The sequence below is a fragment of the Malurus melanocephalus genome, unplaced genomic scaffold (genome assembly GCF_030028575.1).
Source record: "Malurus melanocephalus ecotype Western Australia unplaced genomic scaffold, MMel_1.1 scaffold_491, whole genome shotgun sequence".
NCBI classification, from domain to species: Eukaryota; Metazoa; Chordata; class Aves; order Passeriformes; family Maluridae; genus Malurus; species Malurus melanocephalus.
In genome coordinates this window covers 250570-264010 of record NW_026623723.1, presented here as the reverse complement: position 1 = coordinate 264010, position 13441 = coordinate 250570, and the positions used below count along the sequence as shown (strand labels likewise).

At 45.4% G+C, this 13441-nt stretch overlaps 1 protein-coding gene across 2 annotated transcripts in view; it reads right to left on the bottom strand.

Annotated features, from left to right (window-relative positions):
• Positions 1 to 11823, bottom strand: part of MICU1 (mitochondrial calcium uptake 1) — an 82262-nt gene extending 70439 nt beyond the window's left edge. For both annotated transcript variants that reach the window (XM_057381091.1, XM_057381092.1), the window contains exons 1-3: positions 11761 to 11823; positions 10396 to 10474; positions 864 to 1025 (exon numbers count right to left, since the gene is read on the bottom strand). In XM_057381091.1, coding sequence (XP_057237074.1) covers positions 864 to 1024 — 161 coding nt within the window. In that variant the 5' untranslated portion in view covers position 1025; positions 10396 to 10474; positions 11761 to 11823. The remainder of the gene's footprint in view (positions 1 to 863; positions 1026 to 10395; positions 10475 to 11760) is intronic.
• Positions 11824 to 13441: the final 1618 nt, after the last annotated feature.

Here is a 13441-nt window from a genome sequence, read left to right as displayed (position 1 = left end):
GTGCTGGATCACAGTGTTCTTCCTCCACCCGAGCAACTCCTCTTAGCAGAGAGCCAGGTTTGACAGCTCTAAGGAACAGCCAGAACAATTCCCATCGTCTTTCTCCTGCTGCATTGAAACTAGAGACTTCTAGCCACAGGTGAGCAGAAAGCCAGCYATAAATCACCTGAATATCAGAATGAACACAGGCTTTCAGTAAATGGTTTATTTTTAGACTCTCATTGCAGTCACGTGCTTGAGTGACACTGCTGGTGCCACACTGCTCCCACATGAGAGAAGGGAATCCCTGTTTTACTTCAGACATGGCACAGGCCCAGGGTTCAGCGAGAGTCACCTCAGGAAAGCTCAAACATCCCCTTTCTCTCCACGGTTATGGAAATAAGCTTTGAGTCTCATGGCTCSTGAGATATCCTCAGGCTCTGACCCTTAAAATCCCCATAAATCCTATGTGCTGCTTCCTTCCCACTCCAAAKGATATCCCCTTCAGCATTTTAAACATAAGGCAGCCAGTGGACCACCCAAAAAAAAAAAGAGGAGCAAACCCTGGCCGGATGTGCTGCTTCAATTAAATTAGAAGCTGTGAAAGCGAAGGTTTCTCTACTCACAACACCACAAACCACCAGGCAGGGAGGAAACCRGGCAGGAAACCCCATCAAAGAGCYTGTGAGAGACAACACCTCAGCCCCRAGCTTTGTCACACCCCTGAGTTCTCCCAGCAGCAAAGCAGCTCCTCAGGGAATCACCCACAGCCATTCCCTCCRTGCAGCACAAGCAGCAGCACTTTGCCAAGTCTCCTGCAGATTTTAATCCCATCCGCAGGTACTTACCAGGGGCATAAAATGAATTAGACATCCATATATTACCTTTGCCAGAGGAATCTGGCACTTGCTGTGGCTGCAGTGGTCCCCAGGAAAGCTGCCACCACCAGCCTACGGCGGGTCCTGGGGTGCTGGGCTGTCCCATGGTACCGTCGTGACACGGCCGACAGCGCTGCGGCCACGGGGAGGAACCGCAGCCGGAACATCCTGTCAAGGGAGAACAACACTTTAGGAAAACAACAGAAAGTTTCTAGGGAAAGTTTCACAGAATAAATGTCATAGGTGTTTATTATCTGTTCCAAAGAGGCACATAGCCTCCCTAATAAACAGATTAAATAGCTGTGAGTGTCAGGCATCGGCACATAGCTGGCTGTCACATCCARCTGCTGATCAGGGTTATTCCAATTCCTCAGCCCTTCCCCAGAACCCTCAGCAAGAGGGAATCTCACCTTCCCACAGAGGCTGTGGACTCCCCATCTCTGMAAARTTCAAGGCCAGGCTGGATGAGTCTKGGAGCAGCCTGGTCTAGTGGAARGTGTCCCTGYCCATGGCAAGGAGTTGGAACTGGATGATCTTTAAGGTCCAATCCAACCCAAAMCATTCCATTGAYTCCAGGAAATATTTGCAATGCCCCTCCCAAGTCCAAGGCGTGGAAGATAGAGGTAGATTTGACAAGMAACTACAGCAGTTACGAGGCATCTGGCCAGAGGGAAAGTCACAGTTGGATTTTAAAAGGCAAATAAAACCAAGTAACAAGGAAACTTATCAAATAAAGCTCAATCCAGGCATTTAAAATTTCCCTAAGAAAACCCTTCTGGTTTTAAATAACTCTTTTTAGTTAGCCTGGAGCAAAACATTTATATTCAACTGTAAGTACAGGGCAAGTTTCAAAGTGTCAGAACTTATAAAATACAATCCATACCCCATTACACGCACAAGGGAACAGAGACAAATGGGAAAGCAGGGCTACAAATCTAAACATAATTACAATGGAGAAAAAGGAACCACAGAAACATCACCTCATCACACACCAGCTGCAGGAGGCAAAGCAATTTTGGTGGCTCAAAGGATTGAAGGCGAAGGGTAAATGCTGCCTTTGAAGAGAAAATGTGCTGCATGTTTTAGTGAAATAAAGGTTTTATTTCTAAGGCAAATTCATTTTTTTGAATCACCAGGTCAGACTTAATACTTGGAACAGAATGGTAAAGGAATTCCATAAAAAAACACAGAGGAGAGGAGCAACAGCCTAATTTTTCCTTTCATTTCCCATTCTTGCCATTCTACTCACACATTCCCAGGCAGCAAACGACCACAGACTATCACACCTATTGGTTTCTATTTACATCTGCAACACAGGGTGCCACCACACCATTCTGCTAAACCATCAACTTCCAAAAACAAGGATTCTGGGACCTGTTTGYGCAAACACATCTCGTGTGTAGGGTACCAGGCCATTCCAGCTGCAAAGATCTGGATATACCAGTGTTCCACAACATGGTGATGTGGAATTTGGGAYGGGAACAGAGGGAGAGAGGACACAAAATATTCAGCAGGTAATTTTGAGAGCTGGAGCTCAGTATCTTTTAAGGCAAGAGGTGATGGAGAAGCCTCACCTGAAGACTTCATGACACAATCAAGTAATGAAAAATCATTAACAAATCCCTTATCAGTGTTTTTTCCCCTACCAGATTAAGTGTTTTGCTCAGTCCTGGGACTAGGGAGGTGGGATAGAGCACCAGTAGGTGMCAGAGGTGGCAAAGCCAAGACAAGATGGTTGTCTGCCCATCCCCACCCTGGGTTTTGGGCAAACAACACAAATTTCAGTGCACATGGTGAATCCATCCAAACAGCATCCATTTGATATTCATCTSTGCTCCCATTAAAACTGGCATTATGGCTTTGTTTATTGCTTTTCAAATAAATAGGTTTAAAATTCAAGTTCTAATGGAACACAGCCAGCTAACTGTGCTGATTCTCCAATCTTCTCCAGCCCTGAACAACAAGGATGTGGTTATGAAAAACAACTCTTATTTCAAATTTAAAATTATTTCTACTCTATGCAAACCTGATGCTCCCATTTCATCTTCAGGGATGAATTTCTGTTCCATATGCAGAGGAAAATCTGCATGTGTTACTTGCCCCAAGAAGCTATCCTTGCCCTTTCTTAGGTCCCCCATCCTAATTACAGCTTTATATTCCTAGCACGTACTGCATAAAGGAAGTATTGCCAGTATCATTTAATCAACCAAAATGAAAATTTAGCCCCATAACATTTACTTGTGAGCTTAAGAGATTTTTTTACAACRTTGCAGATTGTTGGCTTTAGTACTGCATAAATGTTTACTCTTCCTGAGCCTTAAGAAACACTAAATTATCCSTTTTGTCCAAGCAATCTCCATCCTTGATTGTGCTGGGACCTGCACCCAGACAGTGCTCACTTGGCAGCAATTGCCTGAGAGAGCTGAAGGTTCTCGCAATAGCCCCAAAATTAAGAGCACCCTTATCTCAGAGCAATTTAAAAAATCCCTTTGGAAGCTGAATTTTCCATCTGCRATTTCTACAATTTTCTCTTTTTAAATCAAAAGTGCCATGGTGTTTGGTATGTTTGGTTAAAAACTCCAGGCATTGAAGTCGAGATCACTTGAGAAAGCTGATGCTCACTTTTAGAAAGATTAAAAATAAGCATCTTGCCCTGTGCAGCAATGAAAAGCTCAACATCACAATCTGCAGTAGGGAAAGGAATAAAACAGAGATCAAGTATAAAACTCCTATCGACAGATGTGATTACAGCTTACAGTAAGAAACAATCCCAATTCCTGAATGATTTACAATAATAAAAGAGTATTTTTTAATATGATACAACAAAGTAGCCCAGAGGAAAAAAAAACCAACAACAAACACTTAACTTTTATGTTTGCTTATTTTCATTAGTTTGGAGTTATGATGTTCTAGCACTACAGCTACAATGAATCTGTAGATTGTATTTTTGTTTCCTAGAGATAAGCCAGCCTTACCTTAAATTCTTGCCCAGAACAGCTCCACAGTTACTTTCAGAGGTTACATTAATATCCTCGGACGAAAAAAAATAATTGGGCTTTTCTTCCAGAACAGAATGATCCATCTACTTTTATTTACACCACAATTCTGGGTGTGGTGGTTTTTTTTTGTTTTGTTTTGTTTTGTTTTTTTTTTAAGCAGCAGAGTCAACTGAGAGACTCAAACCCACCGGGAAAACAACCCCCTCCAACACAAGACAAAAAAGGCTCAATTCAAACTGAGACCATTCAGGTCACCTGAAAAGAAGAAATGCAACATTATTTCAACAGTCACATCCGTCCTGGCTTGATGTGGATATTTGATTTCCCCAACAATGATCTTCTGTCTGCTAATCTGTTCTCCAAGGAAATGGAGACAAGCTGTCCACCTCTCCCCTTGGCTCTTCAAAAGCCCTGGATTTTTTCAGTACAGACAAGAATTGGAAGAACCCAACTCTTACTCCTTTTTCAGATACCAAAAGGAGAAAACAGAGATTGGCTCCTGTTTTTCCAGCCCCCTAATTAGCTCAGGATACCAAGACTGAAGGCACTAAGCAGCCCAGACTGGGGAAAAGGGACTTCCCACATTTGGGTACCCCCTAGCACTGAACTTTCTGTAAGCCCTTTTGGGGATCCAGAGCAGATAAAASACTTGAAGCAGCATTTTGATGTCAAAACTGGCCTTGGCAGCACAAGCATGTGAGAGGGAGAACAGTAATTCAATAAGCCAATGAGTCTTTAATTTTTAATCAGAGAAGGGGTCACAGGCACTTTTTATTTGAACAATTTTACTAGGACATGGTAAGCCCATGAATAAGTGCAGAATGTGAATTGTAAATTTAAATTAAATATACTGCTATGCAATATGATCTTCTGAAAAGAATTTGCATTTATGAGGCACTGTTTAGGCATAAACACTCCTGCAGGGACTGGCCGAGATGGAGGCACTAAGAACTCAAAGAGCTTTCTGGAGCTRTGTGTTTACTAAAAAGCCAAGTTTGATGTTGCCAGAGGACATCAAGACATCCTGACCTAACAGAYGCTGTAGGAAAATTCCTCACCTGTTCCCATCTCAGCCCCTGACTGTCAATTATGCCTAGGCCCTGCTCACTGAAGCCAGAGCCAACAGCAGAAGAGAGAGGGTAACAGCTCCCAGCTGTCCTGTCTCCATCTTTTCAAGTGGATTGGGAAGAGGGGAAGGAAAAATTAAAATKGGGGGAAAAGCACAATAATTCCAAAGGAAGAGAAATGTCAATATGCAAGGGAAAGAGTGAAGCAACCAGGAGAGAAATTTCACCATTAACACTGAGATTCATAAACAGGGGGAAAGAAATGCTCACAGCACCAACATGCCTCCACCAAAATTATGACTTCACCTGCCTGGAGAAGTTTTGTCTGCCCTGGATCCCTGCAAATGTCCAAGGCCAGGTGTCCCTGCCCATGGCAGGGGGTGGAAGTAGATGGGCTTTAAGGTTCTTTCCAACCCCAGCTGTTCTATGATTCCACGAAATTTGTATAAGAATTACTCCAAAAAGGGTGCCAGGAGGTGCAATCCAGCAAATGAAACATCTGGATCCACTCCTTCCCCTCATCTCCCACACAGACCCAACGGCTCCTGCTCTTTTCCCCTTCAAACTTTCAGTTTACCCAGTGCAATTTTAAGWTAAAGGATTACACACTTGATTGAAGTTATTAGCCTACCAAGACACATAAATCAGTTTTGGGAAAAYGAAATCTAGCAGCAAAAGTAATTTCTCCTCAGGTAGGAGATTGGGGCAATATTTAATCACATTAATTTCACTGGAGAGAGGAACCACATTTGTTTCAGAGCACGATTCAAATTGATATAGAGTCTACCAAGTATCAATCAATGCAGAAACCTAAGCCACAGCCTGGCAATTCCTTTTGAACTGTCACTAAAGTTTCACCTCTTCCTAAAATCCTCAGCCCTGAAAATGCCCAATTCCCAATTCCACAGCTCTGTAACTATACCCAGGCCATGGCTCAGCCTCCTTCAGGGATGATCAGTCATCCCTCACCTCACAAGTTGCTTTTTTTCTGCCAAATAATTGTATGATTTTCAGGGCTAAGTAGAGAAGGTGATGCATTGCAAACACACACACAAGCTTTTAGATTTAGCTTGAATAAAGCATTTTTAGTAATTGCAACTGGATTATTTATAAGGATGTAGGACAGCATCTACCTTGGACTTCCCTTGAAAGGGAGACAGGAGTGTTTACATCCTGGGGAAAGACTTTGGTGCCACTAAACCGGGCAGAAGAAACTTGGCAAACTCAAGAGCAACCCCAAATTTAACCTGCAAGCTGAGTTGTCAGAGGATCTGAGAGCGGATGGATGCAGCCACCACGAAGTGCAGCTTTTGAGACACAAATGAAAAACGAGTGTATCCAAACAGAGTAAACTGGTCCCATCTGTTGCAGTAAGCACTGAAAATAGCACCTCCAGCAAGGATAAAATATTTCCTTGCTACTTCAGACAGTCAGGCTCCAGCAATGCACTGTAGGTTTCTAAGAGGCAGCTATAAACTTCCACAGAAATGAATGCCAAGTGCTGCTTCTTCCTGGTAAAAGCTTTCCCTTCCCTTCCTCCACGCAAAATGCAGCACATTCCTTGGGCTTTTCTACCTAGAAAACATTACAGTAAGCCCCAGCCCTGATAAATTCCCTAAAAACACTTCCATTGATGGCAGTAACCTAAGAGATGTAAAAACAAAAACCAACCAAAACCCTTCTCATGCCTTATTAATGATAATAATCGTGCTTAACGAGTTACTACTACCCCAATCAGTCCAACATGAAATTTTCTTTTTCCAGTCAGTATTCCCAAATAATCAGGCTGCCTTTCAAACCAGCCATACACGTAGAGCAGAGGTATTTCCACACTGATTTGAGGAGGAAAGGATCATCAAAGAACTGTTGGCAGAGGGGTAGAAAACACAACACTTCTGCTTTTTCCTATAAACAGTTAGAGCCAACAGGAATGCATCTGCTTAATGACCCAACTGATTTAACGTGCCTTGCACAATCTGTGTCCACAAGGAGTGATTTCCCTGAGAATTCCTAACTMCTGCACAGAATGGAAAGAATCTCCTTGAAGCTCCTGCCCTTTGTCCAGCCACCTGTATGTCACCTAACTGTATGATCCCCACAATAAACCAAAAGTATCTTACAGTAGTCAAATTTAAAAAATTTCCAAGAAAACGAGTGTTAACTCCTAATGAATAAACATGAAAAAAATAATGCTGGAAGAAAAAAATTTAAATTACCTGAGAACAAAGCAAAAACCCTCTAGGCTGACAAGGTGACAGTTTGGCAGCCTTGAGTTATCTGCAGATACAGTTCCAGCTCCAGAAAGAGACAAAGGATTTTTGAAGGGAGACAGACAGGGGATCATCTCAAAATTTGATATGGTGAAGTCTGAACTCCTCTCTGACAAGGAGTAAAAGGATTTGTGAACCCTCCAAGAACCTGAATATCACAATGYTGCCTTTTAAACAGAAACATCACCTACAGCCACGCCCTCCTTCAGAAAACGCTTCTTGCTGYCCAAAGAGCCACATTTTAGTGGCTTTCTTTTCAAAGAAATTTTAAATTAAAAACTTACTGAAACAAACAAAAAAAATTCACAGCACCTGTGTTTCATCTACCAGATGGAGATCACTCAGGAATTCAGAAGAATAGAGCTTTGCTTTCCCCCAGAAAAGGAAAAGCAAGTCCGAGCTGCTGCAGCTGCTTTTCCAGCAACGCACTGTTGGATTAGCTTAAAATTCAGGGAGGAAAAAAACATGGATGAGGCAGGCCAGTGCCTTATGGTTTTAGAATGTAGTCTGAAGAGCTCAGTTTCAGCTGGAAAAAGCCAGCAGCAAACACTTGGCTCCATTCAAGKTGGGCAGGCAGACAGAATACCTTTTGTACCTGCTTGATTCACAACTGAGATTTTTGTGACAAAAAACCCACTGCTCTTCTAGCTCCTGAAGCAAAATGCCAGAAATGGGAAGTTTGCACCAAAGTAATGAAAACACAGAAATTCAGATGGTGGTAGAGAACACAAGTGGTCCATACAGACACTGGGGCTGATTGGTCTGCATCACAGACTACAAATTCTGGAGCCACACAGATTCCCAGGGCTCCTGTTTCAAGCACAGGTCACCTGTAGCATTGCTTGTCTCAAACCACAACCTTCTTTCTTCTTGTTCACATGAGGAATTCAGGTTTCACTGCACAGAGCTAAAGTAAGAGAAACAGCTAAGAATTTTAGCATGAGAGACCCTGGAGACTCAGGAAAAAAATCGCCAACCCTCGTGCCATTTCCAGCACAAAATTCCCAGTTACAACCATCAGTGCTTTGGTTCTTCCAACTCCTCCTGCCCCACATCCACAGACAAGGAACTCATCACATGGTGGGACTTCAATTAAAAGCTGCTCTCAACAAAAGSTAAARTCTAGAATGCATRRAACAAAACTCCATAGTAAGYTTCTTTGGGRAAAARAAAAAAGTCACTGCACTCACAGCCAGGGCAGTAGGCAAACAYAACCCAGAATTTACTACTCAAGGACTTTTCAGGTAAGTCCACAGAAGCCACAGTAAAACAACGCATGATCCGAACAGTGTATTTTTCCTCTTTTAAAGTATCTTAAATCTAAAACTAAGAGGTGAGACTGCCACAGGCTTTGGATGGAATGTGTTTAGGGAGACAAAGTGCCTCAGGCTCTACTCACTTTCTGCTACAAGTCCGTTTATTTTTTACTTGAAGTGTCAAACACATCAACCTAAAGATAAATATTCATCCTCAGCCTCCCACTAGTAACAAAAGAGCTGGAGAATGATTCTGGACAAGGACATGGAGCAAAAGGACAAGGGGAATRGCTTCCCACTGCMAGAGGGCAGGGMCAGATGGGATATTGGGAAGGAATTGTTCCCTGGGAGGGTGGGCAGGCCCTGGCACAGGGTGCCCAGAGAAGCTGTGGCTGCCCCTGGATCCCTGGCAGTGCCCAAGGCCAGGCTGGACATTGGGGCTGGGAGCAGCCTGGGACAGTGGGAGGTGTCCTTGCCCATAACAGGAGTGGAACTGGATGATTGTTAATGGCCTTTCCATGATTCTGTGTTTAAGAGGGAGCTCCATCATTTGCACCATGCTTTTCTTAAAACAATTCTGTTTAAAAAAGAAAGGCAATATTAATCTCAAGATTACCCAAAGACCCTGGCTAATTGATTCCTGCTAAATTATCCCAARCAACATCATCCCACCCAAAGTCACCCCTACACCAAGACATGTTTTCACTGACACCTCATCAGGAACACTCAGCATCTAGAATAAATACAATTAAGGTTATTTTTATTGTTGTACACAACTATCCTCAGCCCCACTGCACTGAGCTGTGTTAAAATACTGGGCATCAATACGGCAACAAGGAATTTGGGAACAAAAAAATKAGTATTTCTATATCCCAGCTCACTTCAAGGAGTGTTACTGCAGCAACTGGAACAGCATGAAACTATGTGTTTTTATAATAAACCTAATATGATTGCTAGAAAATTTATTTTGCTCAAGAAAACAAAAATGGTTATTTCCACATTCCAGGTCTAAACATGCTGATGGCTTCCTCAACTATCAYCTGAAAAATGTAACGTTTCTGGGATGCTTCAAAAGCCCTACCTAGACTTTAAATGATTTGCAAGTCTCTCAGTTTGTTCTGTTAAGCAGCCAAAGGGACCTCTCTCCTTAAACTCTGCTGTGAGCTTACCCAGGAACCTGGGAGGCACAACAGCAACCTGCACTAGGAAGTGACACAGACACAAATGACACACAGGGCACTCCAGAGGGTCCCCAGCAGGCAGAGAGCAACGATGGAATCAAGGCACATCATTCTTTTTCCTCCAGGGCATGGAACTTCAGCTCCTTTAGTTCAGGAAGCATTAGTGAATATCACAAGTTTCTGCAGAAAATGGGTCATTGGGAGAACAAGCCACTTCCACAAGGAGATAAAGAGGGGTCACATGAGCTTAAGATTCAGTGTAAATGCCTTCCACTAGCCCAGGTTGCTCCAAGCCCCATCCAACCTGGCCTTGAACCATTCCAGAGATGGGGCAGCCACAGCTTCTCTGGGCATCCCATGTCAGGGACTCCCCACCTTCACCCCTCACAGAAAACAATTCCTTCCCAATATCCCATCTAACCCTGCCCTCTGGCAGTGGGAATTTATGAAATGCTCTGTTGCTCCAAATATATAGTTTAAGAATCTTTTATTAGCTTTGATTGTCTCTACATACAGACAAGCTTCTTCCAAGGCTCACTGTGACCGAGCATTTGCACCAGGAAAGTCGGCACAACTTTGCACACTGTAAAAAGGTAACTAGTTCTCCTAAACCTTTAAGGAAAGCCCTGAGTGAATGCTTCAGGACAAGAATAATTCCACACAGGGTGTATTAAGGGTAACAGTCAGCCAAATGATTAATTCAACAGAGTTAAAGCACCTGAAAGCAGAGCACAGCTGCTGAGAGCTGCACAGCCCAGCACTCACCCGTGGTGTATTTGCTCCCAGCTTGTGAGTCAAGAGGTCATGCAGAACACAGGGAACTATTTCTCAGCTGGGCTGTGTTCTAAAAAGAAAAAAAAAATAGAAAACATTAAAGAGCTCATAAATTTGTGCTTCACCCAATTCACCTCCTGGCAATCATGCCCTGCAGTGCTCAAATATATCGGCCTCAGGAAATGCATCTCAGACTGAGGCAAAAAAAAAACAGGAGGGGGAAAATGGTCAACTGCTGAATAAAGGAGCTAAAGATGGGTCAGGTCTTTAAGTCAAGCCTGATTTGGCAGTGAGCATTCTAGATGAGAAACCTCCAAAAATCCTGCCTAGGGTGACCTGCTCATCCTCCAGACCCCAATAAACACAATCAGATTTACCATCTTTCCCAAGCAGCTCATTAAACTATAGCAAATACAGAACACATAAATCACGTCGTGATAAACATCAGGATTTCCATGCTCTGAGCAGTTTATTAACTCAAATTCACCCTAAAGGTTTTCGACACAAACTGCACATCAAACACAAGTGGGGCCATTCAGCGAAGTTAAAGCTTTAACGAACCTCTATTAAAAGAAAGTGGTTTGACATGAGCTCTCACGCACGGCTATAACTCTCACAGCCCGGGCAGCGCTGGCGATCCCACACCCAGCACCAAAACCAACCCAAACCCAAGTCCTCGCATAGTGTGGGAGCTCCCCAAAACACTCCATGCAGAGCCCCTCGGCCCAGAACACCGCGGGGATCCCTCCTTTCTGAGCGCCGGGACGGAGCCTCAGACGCGCGCGTTTATTTATTCACAGGGGCGAGTGAAGTCACAGTGTGACTGCGGGGCCCGGGGATAGAGCAGCCAGAAAAACACAGCACCCCGAGCCCCGTGTGTGCCAGAAAACATGGTTTTCCCGAGCAGCAACTCTACCTCAGCCCCGAGCCCCGTGTGCGCCGGAAAACCCAGTTTTCCCGAGCAGCAACTCTACCTCAGCCCCGGTGCCTGGGACTCCTCAGCCCCGGGATTCCCCCACTGCCGGGGCCTTGGGCTGCCCCCAGCCCCAGGACCCGCTCCCATTGCCGAGGACCAGGACCCTCCCATTCCCGAGACCCCTCCTCAGCCCCCGGCACTTCTTTTTAGCCCTCGAGACCCCTCCTGAGCCCCGTGGCCTAGGAACACCCCATATTCCGGAGCCTTGGGCTCCCCTCAGCCCGGGACTCCCCACTAGTTCCGGGTCCTGGGATGCCGTCAGCCCCGGGACGCCGGGCCCACACAGCCCCCATGAGCCCCGGGACGCCGCAGCTTTAGGCTCCCCAACCCTGAGCCGTCCCCCTTTCCCCACCTTCCGACCCCCTCAGGACCCCGCTCACCTCAACGCCGCCGCCGCTCCCGTCACCCCGCCCACCACGCGCGCTTCCGGGGGCGGGGCTTTTTATATGGGGGCGTGGTCTACAGGGGGCGTGGTCTATTGAAGAGGGGCGTGGTCATGCAGCGATGGGCGTGGTTGAGCCATAGTAGGCGTGGCCTCAGTATCCGCCTCACGCCGTGAGGTGCCCGCGGGTTGTTGCGGGTTTTTGTGAGGGGGTTTAGAAACTGGTGTATGTAGGTGATGAAGGGCTTTTGTGCAGCGTGTGGTGAGTGTTCCTACGGGTCCTGTGTGTAGGGGCTGAGGGGTTGGGTGTAGAGCCTCAAAGAGCGTGTGTGGGGCCTCAGGGGCTTGTGTACATGTGCTGGAACGCCCGCATACAGTGGGCTCATATATTTGTGGGTTCTTTAAGGTCTATATATAGGGTCTGAGAGGCCCAGAAAGATAGAAAGAGGGTCTGAGAGGCCCAGAAAGATAGAAAGAGGCTCTGAAAGGCCTGTGTATAGGTTCTGAGGGGCCCATATGTTTATATATATATATAGGTTCTGAGAGGACTGTATATAGTGTCCCAGGGGCCCAGATAGACAGAGGCTCTGAAAGGCCTGGATATAGGGCCTGAGGGTCCCATATACATATAGATGTATTCTGAAAGGTCTGTATATAGTGTCTCAGGGGCCTGTCCATCTGTGATGTATAGCTATATATACGCTCTGAAAGACCTGTATATAGGGCCTCAGGGACCCACATCCTGTGCAAGGCTTGTGTATAGTGTACAAGGAGCATATTTAGAGATCCTGAATGGCCTATCTATAGGGTCTGAGAGGCCCAGAAAGATAGAAAGAGGCTCTGAAAGGCCTGTGTATAGGTTCTGAGGGGCCCATACGTTCTGAGAGGACTGTATATAGTGTCCCAGGGGCCCAGATAGACAGAGGCTCTGAAAGGCCTGTATATAGGGCCTGAGGGTCCCATATACATATAGATGTATTCTTAAAGGTCTGTATGTAAAGTGTCTCAGGGGCCTGTCCATCTATGATGTATAGCTATATATATGCTCTGAAAGACCTGTATATAGGGCCTCAGGGACCCACATCCATAGGCTGTGCAAGGCTTATGTATAGTGTACAAGGAGCATATTTAGAGGTCCTGAATGGCCTGTCTATAGGGTCGGAGAGGCTTATGTATAGGTCCTGAAAGGCTGGTGTGCACTGTGCAAGGAGCATCTCTATAGGTCCTATCTATAGGATAGAGAGGATAGAGGATAGAGGGGCTGAAGAGCTTGTGTATAGGGCCTGAAAGAGTGGTGTATGGAGTCTCAGGGGCTTATATATATATATATATATATATATATATATATATATATAAAATCATAGAATGTTAAGGGGTTGGAAAGGATCTTAAAGATCATCTCATTCTACTGTGGGCAGGGACACCTTCCACTCTCCAAGGCTGCTCCAAGCTCCATCCAGCCTGACCTTGGGCACTGCCAGGGATCCAGGGGCAACCACAGCTTCTCTGGGCACCCTGTGCCAGGGCCTGCCCACCTTCCCAGGGAGGAATTCCTTCCTTCTCCAGGGTCACAGGTGGGTGGGTGCGTCAGTGGCTGCGGCTGTGCCCAGTGGCTCAGGAATGGGATGGCAGTGGGAAGGGAAAGTGAGGAAGGCATGCCTGGGTCATGTGCACCTCGG